The sequence below is a fragment of the Erythrolamprus reginae genome, chromosome 10, assembly GCF_031021105.1.
Source record: "Erythrolamprus reginae isolate rEryReg1 chromosome 10, rEryReg1.hap1, whole genome shotgun sequence".
Classification (NCBI taxonomy): domain Eukaryota; kingdom Metazoa; phylum Chordata; class Lepidosauria; order Squamata; family Dipsadidae; genus Erythrolamprus; species Erythrolamprus reginae.
Genome location: NC_091959.1, coordinates 50,015,878 through 50,033,144, shown reverse-complemented (window position 1 = coordinate 50,033,144; position 17,267 = coordinate 50,015,878). Strand labels below are relative to the sequence as shown.

Below are 17,267 nucleotides of genomic sequence, written 5' to 3'. Positions count from 1 at the left end.
GGCGAGCGAGCAAGAGAGCGAGGGAGCAGCTCAGAGCCACAAATTTGTATTCTGTCTGTTCGGCCGGTTTGACCAGCGCCTGGGAGGAGGAGGAAGCTGCTGCACCACCTGCTCCATTTGTCTCCCCGGTGGCTTCGGCCCCTGCCCCACACCTCCCCCTCCCCGTGGGCAAATTGGGGAAGGACTGGGGGTGGGGGGCCTGGCCCGGGCCGAGGAGCCGCCTTCTGCAGGGGCCCCATTCCAGGAGCAGGTTTTGGGAGCCCTGGGAGGGTCTTCACCAGGGCCAGAGGGGGATTTCCAGGCTGGAGCTGCCCAAAGGCCGAGGAGAGGGCAGCCGGGGCCACGTGCCTCTCCAATGGGGTGGGAGGGGGCGGCAGGGAGGGGCTTCTATTCTCTTCAGAGCCCCCCAGCAGAGCCAGGCCTCCACCCCCTCCCCTCTGAGCTGCCCTGGAAATGCTGCTGCTGCTGCTGCAGGGGCTTGGCAGGAGACCCCCGAGTGCCCCCCTTCCTCCTCCTCCTCCTCCCCCGCCAGGGATGGGGCAGAAGCCAGGCCGCCTCTTGGCTGGGCCTCTCTCTGGGCTCAGCGCTTCCCTTTCCACAAGAGCGGATGTTTTATTCATCAGGGTGGCATGAAACGCACGACGGCTTTTAATTTGGGGGGGGGCTTGGACTCTTCTTTCCTTCAGGCTGCTCTCCAGCTCTGTGGAGGAGGAGGAGGAGGAGGAGGGAGGGAGGGAGGGGAGCCCGAGGGTGGAGGGCGGCCCTGGGATGCATCCGCCCCACCCGTGACGCCCGGGGCCTGTGGGGGGGGATCCAGAGGGGGTCCCAGAGCCTGCAGCCCAAAGTGGCTACGCTGCACAAAATATTTGGACTGCTCCCTTGCACCACACACACACACACACACACACACACACACACACAGGAGAAAGGACTGAGAAGAAGCACAAACAAGAAGCCTGCTGGCCTGCTTTGGAGCGCAATGGTGGGGGTGGGGGCAAAGACCCTCCTTGGCCTGCCGGGGTGTCAGAGGGAGGAAGTCCGGGGGGGGGGAGCCCAGGCTGGTGGGACGGAGGCCCCTGTGGGTGCCCAGGTGAAAAGACCCCCGAGGACCCTCCGCCTGCCACCCCCTCCCCTCCCCCCTACGAGCACCCTCAGGGAGAGCGGGGGGGGGGCTCTATTTTTAGCCCCCCTGCAGAGGCCCAGAGAAGCCTCCCAATTTGTGCTCCGAAGCCCATTAATCTTCAGAACAAACTGTTCGAACACGTCGTCTCCCCCAGCAGCCGCCAGGACCATCTGTGGTTCTGAATGCAGATGCCGCTTCGTGAGCCACTTCCTCCCCCCCCCCACTAAACCAGCCCCCCCTCCAGGCAGGCAGGCAGGCGTGGGGGCCGAGCTCCCCTTCCTCAGCCCCTCAAGCCAAGGGGGGCTACTGACCAGTACCTCCATCTCCCAGAGGGTGGAGGAGAACAAGACTCTCGCTGGGTCTGTTGGGAACTGGGGGGGGGGGGCTCCTCACTCCCCCCCCCGGCAAAGGCCATTCCCTGAGCCCAAACTCCACTCCCCTTCTCTCGGCTGCTGAGGAGAGTTGGGGTCCAGGGCATGGGGCCCATGGAAGAGGCAGGCGTGGAGGAGGGTTTTCCAGAGGAGGGGGGGCTGTTCAGCAGTCTCCCCCTCCCAGAGCAGCTGCAATCCCCCCCCACTTTGCCTAACAAATGCCATTTATTCTGATGCAAAGTGCTGACAGCAGCAGAAAAGGCCACTCCTTTAATTGAAGCACAGCTAGCAGTTCAATAAAGCCATGAAGGGGATGGAAACAGGGAGGAGGGGGATGCGGGGGGGGGGGGGGTTCAGGAGCCAGCTTAGCAGAAGGGCTGGCAGCCCCCCAGGAGAAGCAGGAAAACCTTCAGCCCTTCCGCCCCCCCCACCAGTGTCCAGGAGGACCTGGAGGCCCCCAGAAGTCCTTCTGGGGCCAGGGCTCGGCCACTGGGAAGTGGGGGTCCAGCCCCACCAGAATGGGCATGGAGCCCCCCCCAAGAAGTGGGGGGGATCTGCAGCCACCTCTCCATGACCTCCATTCTGGGCCCAAGCCAGAGCTGCCCAGGGGGGGGATTTGTGGCAGTGGAAAGTCCCCCCCCAGAACCGCCTGCGCTTTGGACCTTTGGGCCCCCAAGAGTGGGAGGGCTGCTGGGGGGGGCAGGAAGACAAGGGGGGAGAGGCCGGCCTGGGGACCCAGCTGTGGACCCTGAAGAGAGCTTGGACTGCCCCAGCCTTAGTGAGCCCCCCCGGCTGAAGACCGGTCCTTCCCACTCTGGACCATGTTGGTGGCCAGACTGATTTAAAAAAAGGAATAGTTAAATAATACATTTCTTTAACCCCCCCTTCGAATAGGGGTTTAGAGGGACAGGTGGGATGATTAAACTAGGCTGCCCCAACCCCTCCCGCCCAGGCAGCTCTGGACAAAGGGCCACAACCGATGGCTCTGCAGTTCTGCTCTGAAATCGTCCCGCTGACCACCTCCCGGGCTCCTCACTCCTGGGCTAATTGGCTATTCCAAGCGCCCCCCCCTCCCGGAGCCTCTGTGGAGCAGCCGGGGGGGCAGTGGTGGGGGAGGCTCATGTGGGTCAGCCTGCCTTGCTGGGCTTTTGTGGAGAAAAGTGGTGGAGGGACAGTCCCACACCCGGAAAGTGCCCAGAGCTGCACTGGGGAAAAGCGGGGTGGGTGGGGGTGGGAGCAGAACCCCTCCAGGGGAGGAGGAGGAGGAGGGAGGGAGGGAGGGAGACCGGGGGGGGCAGTCAGGGGAGGCTCTGGAGTTACATAAACGCCTCCTCTGTTGGCAACGCATGTCAGTTTCGAGTGATGGGCTTACACACAATACCTGCAATTTGTTCCAAGCTCATTCCGGAGGCTCCTTTGTCCTCTTCCTCCTCTTCCTCCTCTTCCTCCTCCTCCTCTTCCTCATCCTCCTCCTCTTCCTCCTCCTCCTCTGGGCTTCACTCCTTGTGCTTTGCTCCCTTGTGTTGCCATCACTCAGTGACTTTATTGTTTTCATGTGCCAGGATTCTTTTCAACTCCTACCAGAGAGCTATAAATGGAAACCTGGTTTTCGAGGCTCATACTCGTTAAACAAACAGCCTGGCGTTGCCTTCTCCTCGGAGGAAACCCCCCTGGCTGCAGCCCAGCCCCGAAATGCCTGCAAGCAAAGAGGTCCCCCAGCCCCCTGGGACCTCCAAAGGGCAGCCGGCTGGACCACGGGTTCAGGAATCCCTGGTTCTTCGGAGGAGGGGCAACTTGAAGCCTCCGTCCTGTGTATGAGAGAACCCCTGGGGACCCCCCAGCTTCACTGATTTGGGGGCAACCCTGAGGCTTCCTGGGGCTCCCACGGAGGGCCTCCATTGCCCCCAAGACCAGCCTCTGGCCCCTCCCAGGCTCTCTCCCCACGCCGATGCTCTCCACTGGGCAGTCAGTGCAGAAGCCGAGTGGGACCCTTGTTCGTCCACGGCTTCCCCCCAAGGTTGAGCGGGAGGGGCCCCGGGGCCTGTGGTTGGGTCTGGCCCAGGGCCCCCCCTTGGTTCTCTCCCACCCACCCCGCCCCCTGTCGTCCTCCTGGAGCCCCCGCAAAGTCCGTTCTCCAGCCCCAGAGCCCCCCAAGGCCAGCGCTCGAAAGAAGCCAACCGACGCTCTTTTCCAAGAACCAAAACACTTTATTTGGCAGCAGTCCGAGAGAGCCCCCCGAAGGGCAGGGAAGGCCTGCACACCCGTCTCTTCCACACCGAGGCGCCCTCACACCCACACGTGGTTGTGCATTATGGTTCCGGGGGCTTCGATGGGGAAGGAGAAGCCATTGTCCACAGAAGAGCCCCTGCTGGCAGGTCCGTCCTTTGTGCTGCAGCTGAAGGCCTGAAGAGGGGGGAGAGTCGGCAGCGGAAATAAACCCGGGTTCTGCTGCTCCCCCCCCTCGCAGGCCCTGATCCCCTCCAGAGCCCCCTCCCCACGTCATGCACAAGGACCCCTGGCACATGAAGGGAGCGCTGGGGGGCTGCCCCTGGGCTCTTCACTGAGCTCCCTCCCTCCAGAGCCACACTGGAGGCACCCAGGGGGGGGCATGAGGATGCAGAACAAGAGAGTTGAGAGGGACCTTGGAGGTCTTCTAGTCTGACCCCTTGCTCGTGCCCTCTCAGGCCAATCCCTTCCCAGAAACCTCCCCCCCCACCTCTGGAGGGGAGCCCGGCCCCTCCCTGCAGCCCCCCTGGTTCCTTACCTCACTCCCTCCCCAGGTACTTCATCATGATGCTGGTCACGTCGTCTTCCCGGCCCTCTGCCTCGGCCCGAGGGTGACCGCTGCTGGCCCCTTCCGAGCCCCCTTTGCCCACGCAGCCTTCCCCTTCCGGCCTGGGGACGCGGGGCCGGCACTTGACGCTGTCGGCGCTTTTGGAGGAGGAGTCGGAGGAGTCGGAGAGGCTGCCGGGGTCGTCCTTGGGCTTCGGCCGGGGGGACAAGACGGTCTTCATCTCAGACAGGAAGGTGCGCCGGGGCGGGGCGGCCTGGTCTTCAAAGTGGACGCTGAGGGGCCGCGGTGGGTCCTTCCTCTCCCTGGACTGGGCCCTCCGGACGGACGGCAGGAAGTCATCCAGGCCAGCGCCTGTGTCCCGCTCGTAGACGAGTGTGGGCATCTTCCAGGCGAGCGGCTCCTTCCCTTCGCTCGGGACGTCCACCAGCCTCTTGCTCTGGAACCTCAGAGGCTCCTCCCCGAAATCCAGGCTGCCTCCCAAGGACGGCTCCAGGCAGCTCCTCCAGGGCCTCGGGCCGGCCACCCCTCCTCCTCCTCCTCCTCGGATCGGAGAGGCCAGCTGGGCGTGGGGGTCGTAGGGGGAGCCAAACCTGGAGGCCCCTTTCAGAACTGGGGAGAACTGGGGGGGCCGCAGCCCACTGTCCGACGAGGGGCTTCTCAAAGGGGAGGAGCCCAGCAGGCCGACTCCGGGGTTTGCCCCGAGCTCCTCCAGGCTGACCCGAAAGTCCTCGCTGTCCCGCAGGGCCCTGCACCTCCTGAGGAAGGGCGTCCCGGTGGTTTGGTAAATGGGCAAGGAGGCGCAGGAGGAGGCGTCCCCCTCCTCCCCCTCCTCCTCCTCCAGGGGCTCCCGGCCCTTCAGCCGCTTCCTCCGCAGCTCCTCCACGTACTCCGAGAGGGCGGAAGAGGACCGGGCCCGCTTGTCCTCCTGGGCCAAAGGAGGAGAGGGGCGCTTCCTGCCCGGGGACGGAGGCAGAGGGCACTTCCCTTCGGCTGTGGCCTCCGACCTGAGGGGCCTGACCAATGCCTCCTCAGGCCTCCCGTAGTCCCGCCAGAGAGGGCCAGCGGCAGGGCCTTCCGGGCTCCCTCCACACCGTCCGTGGCCCTTCCTGCTCGCACTCAGCCATGGCGTCGGCTGCCAGCTTTCCTCTGGGTCTCTGTGGGGGGAAGAAGGAACTCTGAGCTTCACCCCACAGCCGCCGGATTGGGAGAAAGACGCCCGGCCGGGACCCACAAACGCAGGGAATCTGAGAGAAGCCCCTTCCCCTCCACAGCCCTCGACCGCAACTGCCCCACCCCCCGGCTTTTGCCCCAGGAGTTCTGCAGGCCCCGCCGGGGAGGAGAAAGCAGCCGGAGCGGCAGGAGGGCGAGCGGAGTGGCCCCTTGCAAGGTCCTGCAGGGTGCCGGGGGAGGAGGGGGCTATTCCTCCTCCTTTGCCCTGTGCTGGGGGGGGGGGAGGGAGTATTGCAAAGGGCCCTTCTCTCGCTCCCTACTTTCTGCTCTGTCTTCAGAAACACACATTTTAAAACCATCCGGCTTGGCCGTAACAGACCCTGCTGCCTAAGAAGGATGGAGATGCCATTGCCATAGCAACGTTTTCAGAGCCTGTCATCTGTGGAGTCAAGACCTCAGTGAGGCTGAGCTGAAAGGCCATCCGCACCCCCACCCCTCTCCCCTGCGGAAAGAGCAATCCTTGGGGGGTCAAACCCCGCCTGCCCTCCAAGGAGCTCAAGTGGGCAGGGAAAGAGAATCCCTGCTGGGCTCCTAGCCAGTGACCCCCCCTCACCCTCTCATCCCCCCCAATCAGGCTCAGGGCACCTGGGGGCCTTTTCAGGAGGGTCCGGGCTTTGAAAGCTCCAGGTAGGCCACAAATGTGGGGCGGCAGCCCCCCTCCTGCTCCTGCCTTGCCCCCACCCTGGCGCCTTGAGTCACTCGCGTCCCTTTCCAAAACTGGCAGAGCCTGGATCCGCTTCTCCCGCCCCCCTGCTTGTTTGCAGGGAAGGACGGGCACCCCAGATTGGCACCCTCCCCCGTCCTCCCCCCACAGCACCTGGGCTGCCTCTGGGGGCCGGGGGTGGGCGGCAGGAGAGTCCAGGGCAGCTCTGTTGCCCTAGAGACGGGCCCCCTCCCTCCCAGTCCATCAAGGAGAACCCCAGAGGAGGCTTGGCAGGGCAGAAGGGACCCCCAGGCTCTCCCCCCACCAGGGAACGCTTGCCCCAGAGCCTGTCTCCCTCACTCACAGGCCCTGGCCAAGTCAGAACTCGGGGCTGCCCGGCCAAGCAAGGCCACTCCGGCCTGGCTCACAGACCCGCACCACCCCAAGGGAGACCACCGGCAACTGGTGGGCCCTGGGGCAAAGGGGCAAAGGGAAGGGGACCCCAGTGGCCAGCCAAGGCGCCCCCCCTCGCTTTCCCTGCCCGGGTTCTTCCTAGGGCAGCGTCAGGCGGGAGAATCCCAGAGCCTCCCTGAGCCAAATGGGATTTTTGCAGTGTGCAATCGGCACCACAACAAATGACATACAACAGTAATTAGTGAAGATTACACAGCAATTAGGGTGATTATTATGCTTATGCTAGTTGAAATAATTTATGCAATAATATCAGTACTTGCACTGAGGCCCAGAGACAAAAGGAGGGAAGCGGCCCTGGCGAAGAGGGGGGGGCAGCGGAGAGGTTGGTGCTGGAGAGAAGCCCCAGCCCACACACACACACACCCCGTGGCCCCAGTGGAGGAAGGGGAGGAGCTGACGCCCAGCACTCCCGGCCGGCCTTTGCGCGAGAGGAGGATCAGCCAGGGCGCCACACAGAGCCAAGCAGGCGGGGGGGGGGCAGGAGAGGGGCACCCCACGCCCGGAGGCCGCAGAGGCCGGGGAGCAAAAGGACCCTGCCTGGGACGCCAGAGCGGGCCAGAGTGGGAGCCGGCCCTTGGCCCTGGCCCCCTGGGAGACCCCTCACCTCAGGCTTGGGAGGCTCCGGACGTCCAGCGAGAGCTGAGAGCTACTTCCCGCCAGGCTGGGAGCTGATGGGGATGTCCAGCCTGACCCCGTCTCCAGCCACGACCGGACGCTTCCTTCAGACTCCAGGTTCAAGCTCATCGATGAACTCGAAGCCAGGCTGACCAGGCTCTCCCTGCAGGGGGGGGGAGGGGGAGGAGGAAGAGGAGGGAGAAGAAGAAGAAGGCTGCAGCCCCGACCTCTTCCGAGGAGAGAGAGGCCGAGCAGGGAAGGGCTGGAGACGGAGACAACCCCAGACCCTCTGGAAAAACCCCTTCATCCCCTCCACGCGGTCAATCACGTTGCTGAGTGGGCAGGGGTGGGGCTTTGGGGCAAAGGACTTGCAAACATATGGACATCTGCACTGCCCTTTCTCAACCTTGGCACCTTCCAGCTGTGTGGACTTCATCTCCCAGAATTCCCCAGGCCGCACGTCCTGTGTCAGTTGAGACCAGCCCCCTCCTGCTGCTCCTGCGGGATTCTGGGAGTTGAAGTCCACCAGGCTGAAAGGTCTGAAGGCCCCCCCACCCCACGCGTAAGAGCCAAGGGGGGCTCCTCAGTGCCCTGAACCCCCCCCAGAGGCATCCCGTCCAGTGGGCCCCCCTCCACTCCTAGTGGGCAGCCTGGAAAAAGCCTCTTTTGGCCGCTGCTGCCCTGGACCACCAGGCGGGAGAAGCAAGCGAAGTCTGGATTCTGAAGCGCAAAATGGGATAAATCTCATCTGCCCCCCCTCCCCTTTCCACTGGCTCCCACTCAGCCAGACGCGTTTCTCACAGCTGCCAATCAAGGGGCTTTATTCTGCAGCCGCCCATCAGCCCCAGCCGGGACCCCCTTGGCCTCCTCCACTTACGTCTCCTGCCGGGCACCGAGGGAATCCTGGGCCACCTGGACACTGCGAGGAAGGAGAGGTCAGTGCCAGAGACGCCTCCCCTCCCCTGCCCTCGGACCCCCAGAAGGCAGGATCGGGCCCCTCTGGAAAGACAGGCGCTCCCCGACACCCACGCGGGGAAACTGAGTCCAGCCCCCCAGGACGGAGGCTTCAAACAAGGGTGGGGCTTTTTGGTTTTTAAACCCTCTCAGCATCCGTCTCCTTTGGAAATTCGGTTGATGTGAACAACAGGTGTTGGCATCCTTAATTATTATTAGATAAACACACCTGCTCAAGACCTGAGAGTGAGGGGGGGGGGCTCTGGGAACAGGCTGAATCACTGCTAGCCCCAAGGGAAATAATTCTGGACACCCCCTGCCCCCCACCATTGACTCCTGGCCGTGACTGGGGGGTCCGGGGAGCCCCCAAAAGGTTCCTTGTTCTGGTCCCTCCGAGAAGCATCTTGCTCTGAACTGCAAGGGAGGGGCACCATTCTCTATGCCTGCCCCCCCCCCGGTAGTGTTTGCCATCCTCTCTGTTTCCCCCTCCCAGCCGGTCTTGTTGCTGGACTTTGTTCAAGTTGCTGCTCCGATGGAAGCAAGCGGGAGGGGGGGAGGGCAGTGCCCCCCCCCACTTTCCTTTCCCCCCGACTTCCATTTCAGTCACGCTCAGCAAGGCCCACATCACAATCGGCTCAGTCTTCACACACTCACGCACACACGCACGCACACATCATCCCTGGTGGGTCTGCTTTTGAAGAGGGTCCCTTTGGGGGTGGGGCTCCTGGGATCCACCCCCCTTCCTGTCCATTACACGAGGCTGAGAACAAGGGGGGCAGAGGCTCTGTCTGTGTTGGCCCCCCTTTCCCCAAGCCACGAAAATGGCTCAACCTCAAGCAGGAGGAAGCTGGGATGGAGCCCAGCAGTCCGGACCACGGCTGAACCCCCAGGGGGCAGGGGGGGCAGAGACACCTGTCCACTCGCTGCACAATCCCCGGCTACAATCACCTGGAAGCCCCCCACCCCTTCCGGCCTGTCTGGACACTGGAGCCAGCTATCAAAGCCCCTGGCGGAGGTGACGGCAGCTGCTCCCCACCAACAGCCGGGGTTCTGGTATCCAATCGCCTCCCGGCCGCTGTCCGTGGTGCTGACACTCTCTCGGTTCAGCCAGGGGGGGCCCTAAATCTGGCTGAGCAGCTGACAAGCCGAGCCCTGGTGGGCAGCGGGGAGAGCCGGTCTGGGCTTTGGCGCACTCACCTCTCCTCGCTCGACTGCCCCTCTTCCAAAGCCCCCTGCAGGCCTGCAATGCGCCGGAGGGAGGTCTCCAGGTCCGCCTGCAAAGTCTGCCTGGCCACCAAGAGCTCGTCCACTTGCTTCTCCTGGGGAAATGGGGGGGGTCTCAGGAGGGGGGCTCCCTCTGGGGATGCACGCGGGGAGACAGCGCGGGACTCCTGGCTCAGTTACGGCTTCAACCTATTTCCTGAGCTTAACCCAAAGCTGAGCCTGGCACAAGCCCCTTGCTGTGTCCACTCTGAATCAGCAGGGCCAATCTGGCTGGCACCGGCAGGCCGGAGCATCTCAGGGCAAGGAATTCTCACGCCCTGCTCTCAGGTGGACCCCTCCCTCCCTCCCCCCTGCCAAAGAGCCGTGGGTGCAATTCCTCTGGATGGACGCTGCCAGCAATCAAAGCCCCATCACTGCACCGGTGACAGGCAGCTGACCAAGAGCCAGGCACCCACCAACAGCCACAGGGCCGGCTCTGAAGGCCCGAAGGGGGTCAGAGGAGGCAAGAGGGAACCGAGCAGGTGCAGAGTGCGGAAGGAGAAACCCCTCCGAAAGAGGCCCTGCCGGTTGCAGAGCGGCATCCTTCAACCCCAAAGGGCAGCCGGTGGAGAAGGCCAGGGAAAGCGGGCACAAAGACCCCTCCCCTCTTTTCTTGGAGAAGAGGCTGGGGAGACACAGCACGGCCAGGTCTTTGGGGAAGGGGGGCAGGCTTCAGCCGGGACCAAGGGAACTGGGAGAGCCTTGGCCTGCCCCCCCCCCCTCCAAGGCAGCAGAGCAGCACCTTCAATCCCAGCCTCCTAGACGCTAACAGATGCAGGGCCTCCTCTGGGGCTTCCTAGAGAGCAGGAGCCTAACTGGCCATTTGGAGGGCAAAGAGCCTGCGGATCCTCAAGGTGCTCGGCCAAAATTCGCCAGAACCCCTTCCTGGTCTTTTCCCCAGGGAGGAAGCTCCGGTCTCGGGGAAACGGGGCCACCAAGGGGGAGGCCTTGAGAGAGGCGGCTCCTGTTTCCTGGGGGCGGTTTGGAGACTCAGTGGGTGGAGGCCGCCTCTGTGCGAGCGAGAGATATGTTAATGCCACGAGAGGGAGGTGGGTGAGGGGGCCGGCGTAACTGGACGTCTCCCCCCTCTCTTTTGCCCTTTGCCGTTCTAAGTCTGCCTGGGACCCTCGGACCTGCTCAAAACCTCCCTTGGGAGCTCTGGGAGCAGGAAGCCAAGCGGGGGCCCTCCCCCTCCCAACTGTCCTGTGAGGGAGGCCAGAAGGGCAGCCCAATTCCAGACTCCCCAGGGGCAAATGGAGTAAATCCCTTCGCAGGGGAGAGAGCCCCTCCGTGGCTTTCACTCAGAGGCCGAGGGTTTCACGTCTGGGGAAGAAAGCCCCCAACCCCCCACCGCTTCCACTCCCAGCAAGGGGCATTCAGGCACTGCTGCCCCTCCCCCCCCACGAAGCCAAAGCTGAGAAGCGATTAAGGCCTGAAAGTGAGAAGCGGCAGGCGAGGGAGGAGGTGTCGGAGTAACAGCTCTGGCAATTAAGGAGGGTGCCCGCTGTCAGGGAGGCCCAGTGGCAGGCAGTCCCAAGGGGGAGGAGAGAGAGTTCGCCCTTTGCCTGCTTCTTGCCCGGAATCTTTGCTTCCTCCCCGCCAGAGCCTCCGGGTAGAGGAGAAACCCCTCCCTGTTGCCCCCCCCCCGCAGCTCCTCCACCCACCACGGCTGCTTTGCAGGCAAGCCAAGAGGCCGGAACCTAAGGGCAGGTGGGCAGCAGGGCTTTGCTCTGCCAAAGACGCCCTGGCCTCCTCCCGCCAGTGCCCAGACCAGGAGGGTCCGTGGGCAGTTTTTCACACACTGTCACACAAGGATTGGCCAGACTTGGGAGCTCAAGGCCCAAGCTTCCTGCAGCCCCCCAGGAGTGAAGACAGCACCCTCCACAAGGTCCCTCCCCACACACACATTTCCCGGGGAAGACCCCTGCCAACCACGCGGTGAGTGGCTCCTACGGCAAGAAAGGGGGCGAGCCACTAGACTCCCCCTGCCCGCCCTGATGGGTGGAAGAGGCCCCCGCGAGGGCAGGTGTTCTGCCCCCAAAGAAGGGGGTAGGAAAGCCCTCCAGCTGCCTCCCCCAAGGAACCAGCCCAGCGGCTGAACCGCAGAGGGGCACAAACCACCAGTGACGCGTTGGTTGGCCAAGGAAAAGGGACCGGGGCTTCCCAAGTCAATAGAGGCCCCACCTACGGCCATGCGCCCTGAGCCGCCCTGCCAGGAAGGGCTTTTCTGTCCTCCCCCTCCCCCTCCCTAACCAGACCGAGCCCCCCCCCACCCCCCCTCGCTTGACTCTCACCAGATCCACCCGCCTGCGACTGGCCTCCAGCTCCCTCTGGGCCACCTCGCTCATGTCGGCCTTCACCTCCTCCAGCCTCAGCTGGTAGTAGTGGACGTTCTCCCTCTCGCGGGCCTCGCTCTCCTTGGCCTTCTCCAGCTCCTCCCCCATCTTGACCATGCTGTCCCGCAGACGGAGCACCAGAACCTGTGGTGGGGGGGAGCAGCCCCAGGGCAGCTGAGCAGCCCCTGCCCAGGAAGGGACCCCCCCTGCCCTGCCCTCACTCCCCCTACCTCAAAGCGCTTGATCTGGACGCTCTGGAACGCCACCTTGCTCTCCAGGTCGCAGATGACCGCCTCCTGCCGACTGACGATCGACCGCTCCACCGTGGCTTGCTCCAGGTAGGAGAGCCTGGCCTGGGCCGCCTGCAGCTGTTGCGGGGGGGAGGGGAAGGCGGGCCTCAACCTGGGCTGCCCCCCCCCTCGCCCAGTTCTCTGGTCGGTGGAGGGTGGGGGGGCAATGGGGTGGACTTGCAGCAAAGCACCATTGAAACCCAAGAGGGGAGCAACCCCAAAGCGCTATGGGGCAGGCGGCATTGCTGGCTGGCAGCTCGCCAGGGATCGAGGCCCCCGGAAAGGCCCCTTGCCCCCCCCGCAGAGCCCCCCCCCCTCCCGGCAGCCCCACGCTTACTCTCTCCTGCAGGGCCTGCTTCTCCTTGGTCAGCTCCTCCAGCTGCCCCTGCAGTTCTCGGATCTGAGCGATGTCCGTGGCCGACTGAGGGAGGGAGAGAAGCCGAGGCCCCTGAGTGGCTGCGGGTGGGGGGCCGAGGTGGGGCAGGATGTGCTGGCTGACCCTCGGCAAGGGGGGAGGCTGAACGCGCCTGCCCCCACCCACACCCCTGAGCAGAGTCCCCCGTCCCCCCGAAGGCTCCCTCCAGCTCTCTGGGGGGTGGGGATGGGGGTGTCTTGGGCCGGATGAATGACCGCAGGCTCCCCCAAAAGGAGAGGGGGCCAGAGGGGAGGGGGGCCTAGCGATGGGGAGACCTGTGCAATCAGGGCCTTGTGCTTGGCCATCAGGTCGTTCAGGTCCTCCTGGTCCTCCTCGAAGCGCTTGAGCAGGTCGGCCGTCTCGTGCTGCAGCTGGTACAGCTGTTCGTCCACCTGCACAAGAAACAGCAGGGCCTCTAGGCGGGGGAGAGGGGAGGGGGGCATCTGGGCCAGGGGGCAATTGTCCAGCCTTGTACCAAGTGCTTGTTCCTGGTGGCCGCCTCCAGCTCCGAGTGCAAGTTCTCCACCTCCAGGGACAGCATCTTCTGAGACTCCTGGGCTTCGGCACATCTGGCTGCACTCTCTTCCCACTGGCAGAGCAGGGAGGGAGGGAGGGAGGGAGGGAGGAAGGGCCTCAGCGTTGGCCGGCTGGCTAAGCCCCCCCCACCCCACCCCCCCACTCCTAGGCAAGGGAACCTGGGCGAGGGGGGGGAGAACGGGGCTGAGATGGAAGCAACTTGAAGGCAGAGTTCATAGACCATTTGTTTCTTAAGCAGCAACGACTGCAACCAACAGGCACAAACCCAGGGGGCCTCAGGGCTCTTCCCCCCCCCAGCGGCCCCCTGCCACCCTCGCCCAGGTCCGGCTGTGCAGCCTGAAGCCCCCTCCCCCCCCTCCGTGCCCCGTTTCTCCACCTGGTCTGGGCCGCAGCATGCCCACTGGGCCTCGCTGCCCTCACCCCCGACCATGCCCAGCCTGGACTCCGCAGCTCCCGTGGGCCTCCCTCCAATCAACCCCCACAGCCCCCCACCCCAGTTTGCTGACCGCAAAGGCCGGTCTGCGGCTGGAAGCTTCGGTGGGCAGGGGTTTTGCCCTAAAAGCAGCAGCAGCAATGGCTTTTTAGGCAGAGGCTTTGGAGATGGCAGTTAAAGCCCCCCGCCCGGGGGCTCCCGTTACCCCACATTAAAGGATGGGGATTGAAAGAGCAGCAGAAATCCCTGCAAGGGGGGGGACCCGAGCCAAGAGCCCCCTGCCACACAATCTCTGCTGGGCCAGGGGACTTTGGAGGGAACCGGCAAGGCACAGCCCCCATGAGGTCCGTGGGGCAGCCCCAGAATCCCCCGGCCCAGATCTCTCCATGCAGAGAAAACCAGGCAGGGCAGAAAGGGGGCAGTGCCCCACATAAGGCCGACCTAGAGGCTGGGACCGGGCTCCAGGACAGCCGCCCCCCTCCTCATCTCCAGAGGCCCCTGGGCTTCACCCGCCTCTTTGTGGTTGGACGGCTGTGGCCACGTGGTCCCTCCCATCGCCCGGACAGCATCTCTCTCCCAAAGGGACCGGCCACTCCCCCGCCAGGTGGAAACATCTGCACTGCACAGATGCTGTTTACACAGAATTATGATCCCAATTACCGGCTCTAATTGCTCCCATCTCCGGAATGGGTGTTTTTGGTGGGAAGAAGCCAGGGGGGTTATTTATGGAAGGTCTCCGGAATGCTTGTGCATCTCCATTGGAACTGCTCTTCCTGGGGGGCCCCAGCCATGCCCCCCCCCACCCCACAGTTGCAGGATCAGATGAGTGGCCACCTCTGGCTGCCCCCTCCAAAGCCAGCCAAGGGGGTCTCCGCCCCCTGCTCACCTGGCTGCGGAGCTTGGCCCACTCCTCCTGGCTCCCTGGGGGTCCTGGCTCGGCTGACCCCGAGGTCTCCAGCAGCAGCTGGACGTCTGCCAGCAAGGCGTGGGTCCTCTTCAGGTCGCGCCGGAGTCGCTTCTCCACGTCAAAGTCCCGGTGGCCAATCTGGAGGAAGGGGGGAGCTCAGGGGGGGAGGGGGGCCCGGAGCCAAGATGGACGTTGCCTCCCTTCCCTTCCGCCCCCCCTCACCTGCTCGCAGAGGGTGGCCACCAGGCCCTCCAGGTCCCTCTTCTCCCGCACGAGGCCCTGCTTCTCCTCCCCCTCCTGCTCACACTGCCACTCCAGCTGGCGAAGCTGCAGCCGGGCCAAAGGGAGGGGTGAGTGGAGGGGGGGCTCTCCTCTCTGGCCAACCCCCCCAATCTCCCCCCCCCACACACGCAGGCCGTACCCTCTTCTGGCAGGCCGTGCGAGTGTCCTCCAGCTCCTCCTCCTTGTCCTCCAGCTCCTTCTGGTGCAGATGCCTCGTCCGCTCGATCTCCAGCTCCAGCCGCAGGTGAAGCTGAGGGGGCCAGTCAGGGTGAGCGGGGGGGGGGAGCAGGGACCCGGAGGGAGGGGCTCCCCCCCCTGCAGAAAGGGAGGCAGGTCACCTGCTCCAGGTGCTCCACCGCCTTGGCCCGCTGGCTCAGCTCCTGCTGCTGCTCCCGGGTCCTGGATTCGAGATCCCACAGCTTCTTCTGCAGAGCGGCTGGGGCCCCGGCGTCCAGGCCGGAAGAGCCGCTGAGTTCCTCCACCTGGCGGGTGAGGGTGGCCACCCGCTGGCCCAGGCCCTCCTTCTCCAGCTCCTTCTGCTGCAGGGCGGGGCAGGGGAGGGGTTCACTCATGGGTGGAGGGGGGGGGGTTCAGCCTGGCAGGAGGGCGGTCCCGGCCAGCCTCCCCTCCGCCCCCCGCGGTGCCTTACCTGGAGGCTGTGGCGCAGGCTGCCCAGCTGGACCTGGAGGCCGGAGTTCTCCTGCGCCACCTTCTCCCGGAGGCTCCTCTCAAAGGCCGACTCCCCCAGCGCCTGGGCCAGCTGCAGGTCGAACCTGCGGGGAATCAGCCTCCCTACAGAACCCGCCCAGCTGTGGGGAGGCGCCCCTGGAAGCCCCTCCCCACATGGCCCCCCTCCTCCTTCTGGGGCCTTCCCCGCTCACAAGAGGCCCCTGCCGTCACCTGGGGGAGGGAGACCAGGAAGGACCCCCCCCCCAATTCCCTGATCCGCTTGGAGGGCCGGTGGCTGCCACTGCCCGGCTGAAGGAGACCGGGGACCGTGGCCGAAACGCCACCTGTTCAGCCGGGGTCAGCAGTGCAAGGCCTTGTGTGAATGCGCAGAGGGGGGTGGGGAAGTGTGTGCCTGGGTGGCGCTTGCGGAGGGAAGGGGATTCCCCTCCTGGGGTGTGTGTGTGTGTGTGTGTTTGTGTGTCTCCTGTGCTCTCACTTCTTCTGCTTCTTCTCCAGTTCGTGGTGGCGGCTCTGCTGGTTGTCCATCAGCACCCGGGCGTCCTCCAGCTCGCCGGTCAGTTGCCGGCACTTCCGCTTCAGCTGCTGGGCTGCCCGCCTGGCCCCCTCGTACAGCTGCTGCACCTGGCTGAGCTGCAAAACAGGAAGGCCCCCCGTGAAGAGAGCCCCCATCGGCCCCCCCAGGGCGCGTCACACGGACAGCCCCCCCCCCTCAGGAGGCCTCAGGGCCCGGCCACGGAAGAGGAGTCGGGTGTGACCCTCACAGCCCCCCCTCCCCACGGGGGACCTTGCAGAGGCTCTGCCTTATCCCCAGGGCCGGCCAGGCAGTGGGGGGGATCCCTGTGCCCCCCCTCATGCCCCCCTCGTGCCCCCTGCCTTCTGCTCCAGGCCAGCCTTGGACTGTTGCTCCCGCTCCAGCCTCTCTTCCAGCTGGACGATCCTTTTCCGCAGAAAGGCCGCCTCTGTCTCTGCGCAGTCCAGGCGCATCTGCCACTCGTGCCCTGTGGGTGCCAGAGGAGCCACGTTCGCCCAGCCGGACAGCCACGCCCAGCCTCAGGGCAGCCCTTTGCCCACCCGCGGAGGAAGGGCTCCGGCAGCCTCCAGCCTTCTGGCCTCGGGGACCCCTTCGCAGTCTTAGCCCAGGGGTCCTGCTTCCTTCCCTGGATCGGAGAGGCCCGGGGGGAGGCGGAGGGGCCCCAGAGCCCCCCAGGGGTGTCCCGCCCAGCAGCCCAGCCGTGCCGCGGCCTCTCGAGCCTTCCCAGGCGGGTCATCATCCTCCGAGGGAGCCGGGCGCCTTTCACGCCACACTGGCCATAACCTTCAATGCAGCGCTCAGCTCAGCTGGGCTCCCTGAGACTCCCTGACAGATCTGGGGCAGGGCCTCGATGGGGCCGCCAGGGGCGCCTTGTGGCTTGACTCAAGCTGACAGGCCCCCACAGCCCCCATCCCACCCCATTGAGAGGCAGGTGTCGCTTGGGAGGACTTTCAGGCGCCCCAGTCCAGCACAGCAGTGGGGAAGGTGGGGTGCTGCTGCCCCCGGGTGACCCCCCCCCACTCGCAGCCAGGGAAGGGAGGGAAGGGCGGCCCCCCTCGGCCCCCCCACCTTTGCCGGAGCTCTTGGCCTCGACCTCCCGGAGATGGAGCTGCTGTTGTGCCTCCTCCAGCTGTTTCTCGGCCTCTTCCAGCCGCTTCTGGAGCTGCAGCTGCCGGGCCTGGAAGGGAAGAGGCGGGTGGGGTTCCAGGAGGGGCCGGAGTCCCCACCCCTCCAGGGCTGCCTGTCCCCCTGCTTCCCTCATGGCCACGGGGCTCTTTCGGGGGCACAGCTGCTCAGGGGTCCACTGGCCAGGCGCCTTGGGGCAGGGATAGGCAGGTTCAAGCAGTGCCTCCTTGGTGGCGGGACCGCAGTGCCTGAC

At 65.1% G+C, this 17,267-nt stretch overlaps 1 protein-coding gene across 1 annotated transcript in view; it reads right to left on the bottom strand.

Moving 5' to 3' along the window:
• Nucleotides 1-3,711: 3,711 nt before the first annotated feature.
• Nucleotides 3,712-17,267, bottom strand: part of MYO18B (myosin XVIIIB) — a 33,516-nt gene continuing 19,960 nt past the window's right edge. Inside the window, 18 exon segments of the mRNA XM_070762018.1 lie at nt 3,712-3,897; nt 4,259-5,442; nt 7,240-7,413; nt 8,128-8,169; nt 9,402-9,523; nt 11,762-11,947; nt 12,034-12,171; nt 12,431-12,514; nt 12,784-12,900; nt 12,984-13,097; nt 14,365-14,523; nt 14,608-14,712; nt 14,807-14,917; nt 15,006-15,206; nt 15,317-15,440; nt 15,833-15,987; nt 16,231-16,355; nt 16,958-17,066. Of these exon segments, the coding sequence (XP_070618119.1) occupies nt 4,260-5,442; nt 7,240-7,413; nt 8,128-8,169; nt 9,402-9,523; nt 11,762-11,947; nt 12,034-12,171; nt 12,431-12,514; nt 12,784-12,900; nt 12,984-13,097; nt 14,365-14,523; nt 14,608-14,712; nt 14,807-14,917; nt 15,006-15,206; nt 15,317-15,440; nt 15,833-15,987; nt 16,231-16,355; nt 16,958-17,066 (3,249 nt within the window). The 3' untranslated portion in view covers nt 3,712-3,897; nt 4,259.